This window comes from Bubalus bubalis, chromosome 4 (genome assembly GCF_019923935.1).
Source record: "Bubalus bubalis isolate 160015118507 breed Murrah chromosome 4, NDDB_SH_1, whole genome shotgun sequence".
NCBI lineage: Eukaryota > Metazoa > Chordata > Mammalia > Artiodactyla > Bovidae > Bubalus > Bubalus bubalis.
In genome coordinates, this window is record NC_059160.1 from 145,566,312 (window position 1) to 145,579,771 (window position 13,460).

At 39.6% G+C, this 13,460-nt stretch overlaps 1 protein-coding gene and 1 long non-coding RNA gene across 3 annotated transcripts in view; one reads left to right on the plus strand and one right to left on the minus strand.

Annotated features, from left to right (window-relative positions):
• The window catches only part of LOC112584689, a 32,211-nt gene extending 24,413 nt beyond the window's left edge, over positions 1–7,798 (plus strand). The window contains exons 3-4 of one of the 2 annotated variants that reach the window (XR_006641013.1): positions 7,093–7,157; positions 7,457–7,798. This is a non-coding gene — a long non-coding RNA (uncharacterized LOC112584689). Of the gene's footprint in view, positions 1–7,092 lie in introns of both variants that reach the window. The other variant, XR_006641011.1, reaches the window with a different exon arrangement.
• Positions 1–13,460, minus strand: part of PPA1 (inorganic pyrophosphatase 1) — a 37,256-nt gene that overhangs the window by 2,470 nt on the left and 21,326 nt on the right. The window contains exons 6-8 of the mRNA XM_006078073.3: positions 13,133–13,259; positions 4,717–4,844; positions 4,231–4,316 (exon numbers count right to left, since the gene is read on the minus strand). Coding sequence (XP_006078135.1) covers positions 4,231–4,316; positions 4,717–4,844; positions 13,133–13,259 — 341 coding nt within the window. The remainder of the gene's footprint in view (positions 1–4,230; positions 4,317–4,716; positions 4,845–13,132; positions 13,260–13,460) is intronic.

The following is a 13,460-nucleotide window of genomic DNA, read 5'->3' on the forward strand; positions in this document are numbered from 1 at the left end:
AATTAGATAAAATGAAAAAAAAAAAAAAAAAACACAAAAATCTGGTTTCTGTCGGTGCTGACACCTGGCAGGAGCAACACCTGGTTCAATATTCCTGAAAAATAATCTGGTAAAATATGTCCACAACAAAATTTTAAAAAAAATTTTAAAACACCAAAAAAAAAAAAAAAAATGTGTCCAAAACCTTTTAAAAAGCACATACACTTTGATAGACAAATTCCACCTCTCCAAACTCAGAGATTTAAATAATTATGTACAAAGATGTTCAACATACATGATTTCACTATTGATAAAATTGAAAAGCTGGAAGTAACCAAAATGTCCAACAACAGAGATGATTAAAAATGATTTATCCATCAGACAGAACAATATACAGATGGAATATTTGTATTATATATTTAATTACATAACAAATGCTTGTAGTGTTAACTTTTCTAAACCACAAAACAAAATGTATATATTATATATGTGCATTTGTTTAGTCACTCTGTCTTACTCTTTATGACCCCATGGACTATAGCCCACCAAACTCCTCTGTCCATGGGATTATCCCAGCAAGAATACTGGAGTGGGCTGCCATTTCCTACTCCAGGGGCTATTCCCAACCCAGGGATCAAACCTACATCTCCTGTGTCTCCTGCATTAGCAGGTGGATGGGTTCTTTACCACTGTGCCACCTGGGAAGCCCATATATTATACATACAATATGATTATTTTTGAAAATATACTTAAAAAGGACTGTAAAAAGAGAAAACTCTACATGTTACTAAGAGTATCTATGGAAAAACTGAGATTAAAGTGATTTTTTAAAAACTTTTTTTGGTTAACTATGATTCAAAATTTCCTTCATATTGAATTATTGTATACTATTAAGTGGTTATAATCAAAAATATTCTATGAAAAAGAAAAAATATTCAGCCACCTGTTACTTAACATGTGCTAAGGCCATTTCCACAGAAACAATAGGATACCACAAAATAGAGATGATATTAAAAGCAAAGTCTCATGATTGTACATTTTCATACAAAGGTGTGTGTGTGCTCAGTTTTTCTTATGTTTGTGGAGAGACAGATGTTTTTATTTTACAAGACATTATCCCGACTTACTGAAGATTCCTGAGAATGTCCTATAGTTCTTTTCTCCCTCCAGAAAAGACATTTATAATATAAACAGAGGCTGGGGTGTGTATGTATATCTTACCTTGCATAAATGGGATCACACTATGATAAGTATACTGCTATGGACTTTGCTTTTCTCATTTAATATATTTTGGACATCATTCCATATCAACATCTAGAGAATAATGTGCCATATACTGTTCTGTTATATGAATTGCTTAATCATTACAATTTGGTTGTTTCTAACTTGTTTGATATTATAAATGACACTGCAATGAACATCCTTATACCTACATCTTTCAGGACTATATCTATAGGATACATTCCTAGTAGTAATGCTACAAAGAAATAGAAGAATTTAAAATTTTGAGATTAATGGCTGATTTACATGTTATTCACCAGAAACCAACACAACATTGTAAAGCAATTATCCTCCAATCAAAAAAAAAAACAAAACCCTAGGGACTGACTACTGTCAAACTGCCCTCACAAAGGCTGTCCCCATTCAAACTCTCACAACTACATATAAATGTTGCCACTCCAGGCTATCATTTAATTTTTTTTAATTTTATTTTTATTTATTTATTTATTTTACTTTACAATATTGCATTGGTTTTGCCGTACATCAACATGCATCCGCCATGGGTGTAATTTTTTTTTTTTTTAACTTTGCAGATCTACTGAAGGATAACACTATCTTTCTGAGCTGCATTTTAAATTATAAAGTGAGGCTGCACATCTTCTTATATGTAAACTTACTTTCTCTTTTTCTCTCCCTCTATTAGTATTCTTTCTTTTATCAATTTGAGTAAGTTATTTATAAATTAAGAAATTTAGTCCTTTGTCAGGTGTTAAGAAAAAACTGGGAAGAACTGTCTCCTGATACATAAAAAAATCATAAGTAAATCTTTCTTTTCTGGATTTTGAGTCTGTCTTCTGTTTAGAAAGGTCTTCCCTACTACTAAGCTAATGAATTAAATTCACCTAGTCTTTTTCTAGAATTTTCTCACATTACAGTTTATCTGTCTGGAATTAAACACTGACATAAGACAAGAGTTGCAAACTCATGCTGGCAGCCAGTGCCAATTAACATGTGGGTAGAAAGTAGCTGGGGTTAAGAACACTGGTTGGTGCTGGGCTACTTGTACAGGAGTACCTGCCTAGTGACAGCACCTCTCAGCAACGAAAAGCAGCCACAGCACGAGGGTGGCTGCCAGTGTGCAAACCTGGAGGAAGAAAGGAACGTAAAGGGCAAGACAGAGATCTAGCCTTATTTTCTCCTTAAATAGGCAGTTGGTGCAAACCTCACCACCACTACCCTTGTTTTTTTCAGGATTTCTGTCACTATTCTGACCTGCAATTTTTTTTCTTAGATGAAACTGAATGTTATTCATGAATATATGATACCTTTATATTTAACATCTTTTATATTTCTGTATAGAGTTTTGAAGTTTTCTTCTTCTGGGTCCTTCAGATTTCTTATTTATACTTTTTTTTCTTAAACACTATTCTACATGGGATCCTTTCCTCCATTATAGTTTCTGTTATGTTCATATACAAAGCTGCTACTGCTGCTGCTAAGTCACTTCAGTCGTGTCCGACTCTGTGCGACCCCATGGACGGCAGCCCACCAGGCTCCCCCGTCCCTGGGATTCTCCAGGCAAGAACACTGGAGTGGGTTGCCATTTCCTTCTCCAATGCATGAAAGTGAAAAAATGAAAGTGAAGTCGCTCAGTCGTGTACGACTCTTAGCGACCCCATGGACTGCAGCCCACCAGGCTCCTCCACCCATGAGATTTTCCAGGCAAGAGTACTGGAGTGGGGTGCCATTGCCTTCTCCAATACAAAGCTAGCAATGTGCATATATACTCATTTTGTAATCCTCCACCTTATAGAATTCTTTTTTCTAGGGTTTTCTGTGTACACAGTCATATCATCTGCAACAATTTGCTTCCCCCTTTTCCAGTATTCCTGCATCTTATTTCTTTCTCCTATTTACTTCATCAGCTAGTATTTTCAGAACAACACTAGTTAAGTGGTAATGGTGGCCATTCTCTTATAATCTTTAAAAGAGGGAGTATATTATACTAAAAATAAGCTGGGGCCACACAAACTTGGATGCAAGTCCTCACTCCAAAACACTTACTGTGGTATGACCTTGGTTAAGTTTAATCTCCCCGTATCTCTGTTGCATGCTTGGCAAATATTAACTGCTCAATCAGTATTAGTTAGTAGTAGTAGTAGTAGTAGAAGTAGTAGTAGTTAATTCAATGTGCATGGTAGATCCTGGTTTAGTTGTGATGATCCTATATATTTACATCGGAGAATACCAACCCTTGTACTCAACCCATTCTGAGCACCCTGATGCTAGGCAGTTTTCCCCAGTTACCCTAACAAAGCTCTGATCTCACTCTCCCCTTTATAATTTTAGTTTGTACTTATTCAGAGTATCTTTGTGGCTTTTTTTTTTTTTACTTTCTGCAAAGAAAAAAATGTTGCCTGTGATATTCCAGTTCTACAAGGATCGAGCCATTAGCCACTACGGTCACCTGCTGACAGTGTGCCCTGAGGGGAATTCAGGATGGAGAAGAACAGGAAAGATCTGGGTATACTGGCCCCTAAATAGTTAACACGAATCTCTAAGAAAAAATTTCAAATGACCCCAGATTCTTGCCTCTTCTCATAAAAGCACTGAAATCATTAACTTGAGATGCCTCTTCTTTATGATTAGCAGTCAGCTTTTTATGCTTGACTACATGTTTTCCCAGCCAAAAAAAAAAAAGTTTATATTGCTCTTGGCTCCTCCCTTACATCTCTGCGGTAGTTCTTTAGGGCTATCTGAGAGGCTATCTCCTGGGCTATATGTTCAATAACAGCTTATTTATATTTCTATATAAATAGAAAATAAATTGTCCTCAAATAAACTGTAACTCACCTTTACGTTGTGTGGTTTTTCTTTCAGTCTACACTTTCTATTGACTTAAGTACTGATAAAACCAGTTATCTCTTTCCTAAGTGAATGTAATGGTACAATATGTTAAGGTTATTAACATATCTGGAGTAAGCTAGTCTGCTTTGTGTGTTAAACGTGGAGAAGAGAGTTAATGCTTACCAGCTGATGCCTTTTCCATCAGTTTTCTTAGTCACTAATGCTCTCCAATAGTCATGAGTGCTTTCAATAATGTCAATTGCAAAGTTCTATAATTTAAAGAGATATTCATTAGAATACAGAAACAAGTTCTTTTCTTTTCTAATTTTGGGCACGGTGCATGGCATGTGGGATTAGTTGCCCAACCAGGGCTAGAACCCATGGTACTTGCAGTGAACACAGTCTTAACCCCTGGACCACCAGGGAACATCCCTGTTCTTTTTTTATTATCAATATTTTACCAAAGCATGAGAGCTTCATCTCTTTTGAATCATTTCCTTGTATCAAAAATGGAGGAAAACCATTTAAATGAACAAATCAACATAAAGCCTGTCTTGTGTCTTTAAACAGCTATATTATAGGTCATATAGTCTTTAAATGGTAACAATGTGGTTAAATTATGTCTCAATACAGATAGGCCTACAGCTTCAGTTCTGAGTGACACCTTACCTTATCTTTAAATTCTGCATTGAAAGCAAACTCATTCTCGGGTTTTCCATCTGGAACCTTGTACCTCCTAAACCAATCCACAGTAGCTTCCAGGTAGCCAGGTTTCAGCCGCTTGACATCATTAATATCTAAGAAGAGAATAAGATTCTCTTCTCAGATTGCAAGATGTATATGTAATTATTTATGCATTCAATAAAAATACCAAATACTTTGAAGAGCTATAGGATGGATTGTCAAAAAAGTTCAAATAATGTTAGAACTAATATCTTTTTGAGAAGAGAACATATATACACATTAAAAGAAAATCATCTAGTGTCTTAGAATAGCTCTGACAATAAGTACTAAGAGAACAATCAGTACCACAATGCTGCTGCTGCTAAGTCACTTCAGTCGTCTCCGACTCTGTGTGACCCCATAGATGGCAGCCCACCAGGCTCCCCCGTCCCTGGGATTCTCCAGGCAAGAACACTGGAGTGGGTTGCCATTTCCTTCTCCAATGCATGAAAGTGAAAAGTGAAAGTAAAGTTGCTCAGTCGTGTCCGACTCTTAGCGACCCCATGGACTGCGGCCCACCAGGGTCCTCCGTCCATGGGATTTTCCAGGCAAGAGTACTGGAGTGGGGTGCCATTGCCTTCTCCATGAATAGCTCTGACATTAAGTATTAAGAGAACAATCAGTACCACAATAATTCCTATTAAATAAGAGGAGGGAGAAATGACTGGAGGCTGCATGAGAGAATAGTTTGGCAAGCGTGTGTAACTTCCCAGGGCTCAAACCTGCGTCTCCTGCAATGCAGGCAGATTCTTTACCACTGAGTCACCAGTGAAGCCCTAAGAGAAGGATGTGTGTTTCAGTTGCTCAGTCATGTCCAACTCTTTGTGATTCCATGGACTGTAGCCCTCCAGGCTCCTCTGTCCATGGGATTCTCCAGGCAAGAATACTGGAGTGGGTTGCCATGCCCTTCTCCAAAGAGAAGGATAAAAGATACTAAAAGAGAGGTTGAGGTTGTACTTGAAGATCACTCTCCAATGACGTACTAAAAGACAAGAAAAAATGCATTACATATGTTCACTGATAGGTTACTTGTTACATGTGAATAAGCTTTCCTCACTCTACAGTATAGGCATTCAATATCACAATACTATAGTTTTGGCCCCAAAAAAAGTGTCCTCTGTAAAAAAAAAAAAATGTTTTTAAGTTTCTGTATAGTCATCATCAATGTCGAGCCTCAGTGCCATCAAATTCAAGTTTAAATGACCAAATTGCTTTTCCATGCAAACAAATAGAAGATACAAGTACAAAAAAAAAAAAAAAAAAAAAAAATCCATCAGGAAAATTGTAACTGGAAGGAGGAATACGTTCAACAACAGCTTATTCATATTTCTATAATATAAACTTGGCTTAAGCGCAATTTATAATGTATATAGTTAAAGAAAATCATGCATTTTATTATCAGCGTACCACTTAAAGTAGGGAAAGTTTACAAAGTGAACTGGGAAATGTTTAAACACTGATAAATTTCAAGGAACTTATAATTCATGTAAAAGGTATCATCTGATACAGAAATAGTTTGAAAATCCAGAAATCCAAAATGCAAGTGTATGTTGTCTTCCAACACATTTCCCATCCAGTTCTATTCTTTAGGCACCAAATGCAAGTCTGACAGTTCCGTTCAATCATGGCACTGACTGATGCAGTCAGGCCCCACAGTTCGAGGGCTCAGTTCCACAGCAGTGATCCCACTTCAGACGTTGGTGGCAAATTCCAAGCCATGACCACTTGCTATAAATCAGTTTCCTACAACTTTCTCCTTGGGTTTGATAATTTGCCAGAAAGACTCATAAAACTCAAGAAAACACTGAGCTTATGTTTACTGGTTTAGTATAAAGGATACAACTCAGGAACAGTCCAATGGAAGAGATGCTTAGGACCCAGTGTGGGGGATGGACGGTGTAGTTCCCATGTCCTCTGGGGGCGGAGGGAGGCATGCCACCCTCCCAGCACTGCAGTGTGCTCACCATCTCAGAAGGGCTCCACATCTCATGATTCCAGACTTTTCATGGAGCCTCCCCTCCCAGTTCCAGGGGTCAGTGGTTGGGGCTAAAAGTTCCCACCCTCTAATCATTCAGCTTTTCTGTTGACTGAGCCTGTCTGAGGCTAGCTAGGGGCCCCACCTTAAGTCCCCTTATTAGCACAAACTCAGGTATAATGAAAGAGTCTCACTGTGAATAAAAGACACACTCATCACTCAGGAAATTCCAAGGGATTTAGTTCTTTGCCAAAAACTAGAGACAAAGATCTAACATATTTCTGTATTCTATCATAGTAAGGAAAAATGTAAGAACTGATGAACTGTTTGACTTTTTTTTGATCCAGATATCGAAAGGTATGCTGGACCCAGACTAGGGAACCCTGGATACCAGACCCAGGAAAAAAAAAAAGTAAGAAAAACTTCAATTTTTGTTCCCCCTGTTGTACTTTATATATCACTTCTGTGCTGTTCCTTGGGTTCAGCCTCTAATCAGCCCACAACCATGAGCAGCAAGAAATGCTCACTTTCCTGACGCCCACAACTGCAGCAGGCGGGTGGCAGGCTGTCGTGGGCCCCACAATGTCAGAGAGGATCAGCATGGCCAACTTGGTCACTTTGGTGGGTCGGCCATCCTCCCCCATGGCTCTGTGTATATTCCCCCCAAAGTTGTGGCTTGTCAAGTGCTCTCTCTACTTAATTCTCTTCCAGTTATAACAGATGACGGACACTGCCTTACACTGACATTTAAGGAAAGCTGTATACAGCTTGCACCACAGAGAAACTTTCAGGGTTCTAACAACATTGACTGCAAGAGAATGACACCCAGAAAATGCTGCTGATGTAATGATGGTGTGGCTTCATTAACTGTGGCCAAAGCACACTATTTTAGCATGTGTACCCTTGTGTACACATCTCCATGTGGAGATACCCCACATTCAAGGGCAGAGAAACCCCAGTAATACGGTAGGCACTGAAGCGGTTGTGAGGAGATACCCCACGTCCAAGGGCAAAGGAGAAGCCCCAGCAAGACACCTTGTCTAACTCAATGAAACTATAAGCCATGCCATGTAGGCATGCCATGTAGGCACCCACAGACAGGTCATGGTGGAGAGTTCTGACAAAATGTGGTCCACTGGAGAATGGAACTGCAAACCACTTCAGTATTCTTGCCTTGAGAACCCCATGAACAGTATGAAAAGGCAAAAAGATAGGACACTGAAAGATGAACTCCCCAGGTCGGTATGTGCCCAATATGCCACTGGAGATCAGTGGAAAAATAACTCCAGAAAGAATGAAAAGACAGAGCCAAAGCAAAAACAACACCCAGTTGTGGATGTGACTGGTGATGGAAGCAAGGTCTGAAGCTGTAAAGAGCAATATTGCATAGGAACCTGGAATGTTAGGTCCATGAATCAAGGCAAATTGGAAGTGGTCAAACAGGAGATGGCAAGAGTGAATGCAGACATTCTAGGAATCAGCAAACTAAAATGGACTGGAATGGGTGAATTTAACTCAGATGACCATTATATCTACTACTGTGGGCAGGAATCCCTCAGAAGAAATGGAGTAGCCATCATGGTCAACAAAAGAGTCCAAAATGGAGTACCTGGATGCAATCTCAAAAACGACAGAATGATCTCTGTTCGTTTCCAGGGCAAACCATTCAACATCACAGTAATCCAAGTCTATGCCCCAACCAGTAACGCTGAAGAAGCTGAAGTTGAATGGTTCTATGAAGACCTACAAGACCTTTTAGAACTAACACCCAAAAAAGACGTCCTTTTCATTATAGGGGACTGGAATGCAAAAGTAGGAAGTCAAGAAACACCTGGGGTAACAGGAAAATTTGGCCTTGGAGTACAGAATGAAGCAGAGCAAAGCCTAATAGAGTCTTGCCAAGAGAACACACTGGTCATAGCAAACACTCTCTTCCAACAACACAAGAGAAGATTCTACACATGGACATCATCAGATGGTCAACACCGAAATCAGATTGATTATATTCTTTGCAGCCCAAGATGGTGAAGTTCTATACAGTCAGCAAAAACAAGACCAGGAGCTGACTATGGCACAGATCATGAACTTGTTGCAAATTCAGACTTAAATTGAAGAAAGTAGGGAAAACCACTAGACCATTCAGGTATGACCTAAATCAAATCCCTACCGATTATACAGTGGCAGTGAGAACTAGATTTAAGGGACTAGATCTGATAGATCGAGTGCCTGATGAACTATGGACGGAGGTTTGGGACACTGTACAGGAGACAAGGAGCAAGACCATCCCCAAGAAAAAGACATGCAAAAAAGCAAAATGGCTGACTGGGGAGGCCTTACAAATAGCTGTGAAAAGAAGAGAAGCAAAAAGTAAAGGAGAAAAGGAAAGATATTCCCATTTGAATGCCGAGTTCCAAAGAATAGCAAGAAGAGATAAGAAAGCCTTCCTCAGTGATCAGGGCAAAGAAACAGAGGAAAACAACAGAATGGGAAAGACTAGAGATCCCTTCAAGAAAATTAGAGATACCAAGAGAACATTTCATGCAAAGATGGGCTCAATAAAGGACAGAAATCGTATGGACCTAACAGAAGCAGAAGATATTGAGAAGAGGTGGCAAGAATACACAGAAGAACTGTACAAAAAAGATCTTCATGACCCAGATACTCATGATGGTGTGATCACTCACCTAGAACCAGATATCCTAGAATGCGAAGTCAAGTGGGCCTTAGGAAGCATCACTACAAACAAAGCTAGTGGAGGTGATGGAATTCCAGCTGAGCTATTTCAAATCCTAAAAGATGATGCTGTAAAAGTGCTGCGCTCAATATGCCAGCAAACTTGGAAAACTCAGCAGTGGCCACAGGACTGGAAAAGGTCAGTTTTCATTCCAATCCCAAAGAAAGGCAATGCCAAAGAATGCTCAAAGTACCACACAATTGCACTCATCTCACATGCTATTAAAGTAATGCTCAAAATTCTGCAAGCCAGGCTTCAACAATACGTGAACCCTAACTTCCAGATGTTCAAGCTGGTTTCAGAAAGGGCAGAGGAACCAGAGATCAAATTGCCAACGTCCGCTGGATCATGGAAAAAGCACGAGAGTTCCAGGAAAACATCTATTTCTGCTTTATTGACTATGCCAAAACCTTTGACTGTATGGATCACAATAAACTGTGGACAACTCTGAAAGAGATGGGAATACCAGATCACCTGACCTGCCTCCTGTGAACTACGTTCTCATGAACATAGAACTGGACATGGAACAACAGACTGTTTCCAAATCGGGAAAGAAGTATGTTAAAGCTGTATATTGTCATTTAACTTATATGCAGAGTACATCATGAGAAATGCTGGGCTGGAAGAAGCACAAGCTGGAATCAAGATTGCTGGGAGAAATATCAATAACCTCAGACATGCAGATAACACCACCCTTATGGTAGAAAGTGAAGAAGAACTAAAGAGCCTCTTGATGAAACTGAAAGAGGAGAGTGAAAAAGTTGGCTTAAAGCTCAACATTCAGAAAACTAAGATCATGCCATAGATTCACATCACTTCATGGCAAATAGATGGGGAAACAGTGGAAACAGTGAGAGACTTTATTTTGGGGGGCTCCAAAATCACTGCAGATGGTGACTGCAGCCATGAAATTAAAAGATGCTTGCTCCTTGGAAGAAAAGCTATGACCAACCTAGACAACATATTAAAAAGCAGAGACATTACTTTGCCAACAAAGGTCCATCTAGTCAAGGCTATGGTTTTTCCAGTAGTCATGTATGGATGTGAGAGTTGGACTATAAAGAAAGCTGAGCGCTGAAGAATTGATGCTTTTGAACTGTGGTGTTGGAGAAGACTCTTGAGAGTCCCTTGGACTGCAAGGAGATCCCACCAGTCCATCCTAAAGGAAGTCAGTCCTAAATATTCTTGAGAAGGACTGATGCTGAAGCTGAAACTCCAATACTTTTACCATCTGTTGCGTACAGCTGACTCATTTGAAAAGACCCTGATGCTGGGAAAGATTGAGGGCAGGAGGAGAAGGGGATGACAGAGGGTGAGATTGTTGGATGGCATCACAGACTCAATGGGCATGAGTTTGAGTAAACTCCAGGAGTTGGTGATGGACAGGGAGGCTTGGGATGCTGCAGTCCATGGGGTTACAAAGAGTCAGACACGATTGAGTGACTGAACTGAACTGAAGTCTTGTGTAAACAGCACGTGTGAAAATGGACACAGTGATCAACAGGATCAAGACTAAATGAAGGAATGCACTCTCAATGTATAAAATTTAAAATTTAAATAATACAGAAGTATCTGAAAGAAAAAGTCAGTCTCCATCTTTTTTTCCTATTGCACTGTTAAAGGGTTGGTGTTGAGTCCTTTTTAAATGAGTTTGTATATATATATGCAAATATGCACATATTTAAACATATATGAGATGATACTCTGAAAGGTAAAAATAACAACAGAAAGGAATAATGTAAGAGTTAAATTTATAAAATTCTTAGAAGGAAACAACTTTTGTGACGTTAGATTAGGCAATGGTTTCTTAAATATGATACCAAAAGCACAGCAATAAAAGAGAAAATAGACTACATCAAAATGAAAACCATGAGTACTTCAAAGGACACCATTAAGAAAACAAAAGGACAAATCCACAAAATGAAAGAAAATACAGACAAATCATATATATCTGATAAAGGTCTAGCATCCAAAACATAGAAGGACTCTTATAGCTCAAAAATATGATGATACACCCCATTAGAATGGCTATACTTTAAAAAGATAAGTAACTAATGCTGGCAAGGAAGCAGAAAAATTGGAAGCCTTTGAGGACTGTAAGATGGTGCAGCTGCTTTGGGAAAAATCTGGCAGTTCCTCAAGGGGCTAAACATGGGACTTCCCTGGTAGCTCAGTTGATGAACAATCCACCCACAATGCAGGAGACCCCAGTTCAGTCCCTGAGTCGGGAAGATCCAGAAGGAGGAAATGGCAGCCCACCCCAGAATTCTTGCCAGGAGATTTCCATGGACAGAGAAGCCTGGTGGGCTACAGTCCATGGGGTTGCAAGAGCTGGATTTGACGTAGCAACTAAACCACCATCAGGGGGCTAAACATTAAGAGTTACCATTTCACTCAGAAACTCCCCTCTTAGGTATACACACCCAGTCAGTCAGTTCAGTCGCGCAGTTGTGTTTGACCCTGCGACCCCATGGACTGCAGCACGCCAGGCTTCCCTGTCCCTCACCAACTCCTGGAGCTTGCTCACCCAAGAGGATTAAAAATACATGTCCACACAAAAACTTATACAGGAATGTTCATAGCAGCAGCGCTATTCCTAATAGCCAAAAAGAATCCAAATGTCCATCAACAGAGGAATGGATCAACACAACATGATATATATCCACACCACAGAATATAACTCAGGCATTAAAAAAATAAGTACTAATACATGCTACAAGATGGATAAACCTAGAAAACCTAAGTAAAAAGAAACCAGACACAGAAGGCCATGTATTTTACAATTCCATGTATATGACATATCCAAAATAGGCAAATTCACAGAGATGTAAACAGGTAAGTGAATGTCGGGCCTCGGAGGAGGAGGGAACAGGGGGTGACTAAGTACTTAAAGGTACAGAGTTTTCCTTCAGGGTGATGAGAATGTTCTGAAATGAGATAAGTGGTGATGGTTGCACAACATTGTGAATGGACTAAATGCCACTGAATTCTACACTTTAAAATAGTCAAGACTGAACTTTATGTTAATTTTAGCACCAAAAAAGGGGGGGATAAAGTACTGATACACATTACAAAGTAGATGAACCCTGAAAACAGTATACTAAGTGAAGGAAGTCAGATATCATGTGACTCCATTTATGTGAAATGTTCAGATCAAGCAGATCCATAGAGACAGGCAATAGGTAGGTGGTTGCCAGGGCCTGAGGGAAGGGGAGATAGGGAGTGATTGTTAACGCATGTGGGATTTTCTTTTGGAATGGTAAAAATGATCTAGAATCAGACAGTGGTGGCGGTTAACAGCCTAGTGCATGTATCAAACCCATGGAACTGCAAACTTTACAATGATGAATTTTATGACATGTGGCATGCATATCTCAATTTTTTTATTTTTTAAAAATAGAGCAAGTAAGTGCTAGCATGTGGAAAAGGAAAGATGAAAACAGGAAAGACAAACTACCAGATTTCTTCTTTCCTGGAATGAAGAGAACGCTTACTTAGCTAACCACAGGAGTTCAGCAGCAGGAAGCACAGCACTGTGCTGTCAAATGGCTTGCTCCTCCGTCCTTGAACGGTCTGAAGGCGTGGGCTTAGCGACTGTCATCACAGGTCAAGTCTCGTACGGGGTCAGGTTCGGACCCTACATATTTTCTTACCATTGTAATTGGCTGCATCAGGATCTTCCACATTAATGGCAATGACTTTCCAGTCGGTTTCCCCTTCGTCAATCATAGCCAGAATGCCCAGAACTTTCACTCTGATAATCTCCCCTCGTGCACACACCTGAGAGTCAAAAACCACAGCTAGGTCAAAACTACAGAATCAGACTCTGGAAGAACAGTTTCACGTGGTGGATAATAGGAAATGAGGAAGACGCCAAATTTCTACAAACTTAAGATGGTTCCTGTAAGCAATTTTTAAAAAGCTAAACAAGTGAATGTCCACTAATCCTATCAGAGTTGAGGCTGATTCATGTTTTTAAAC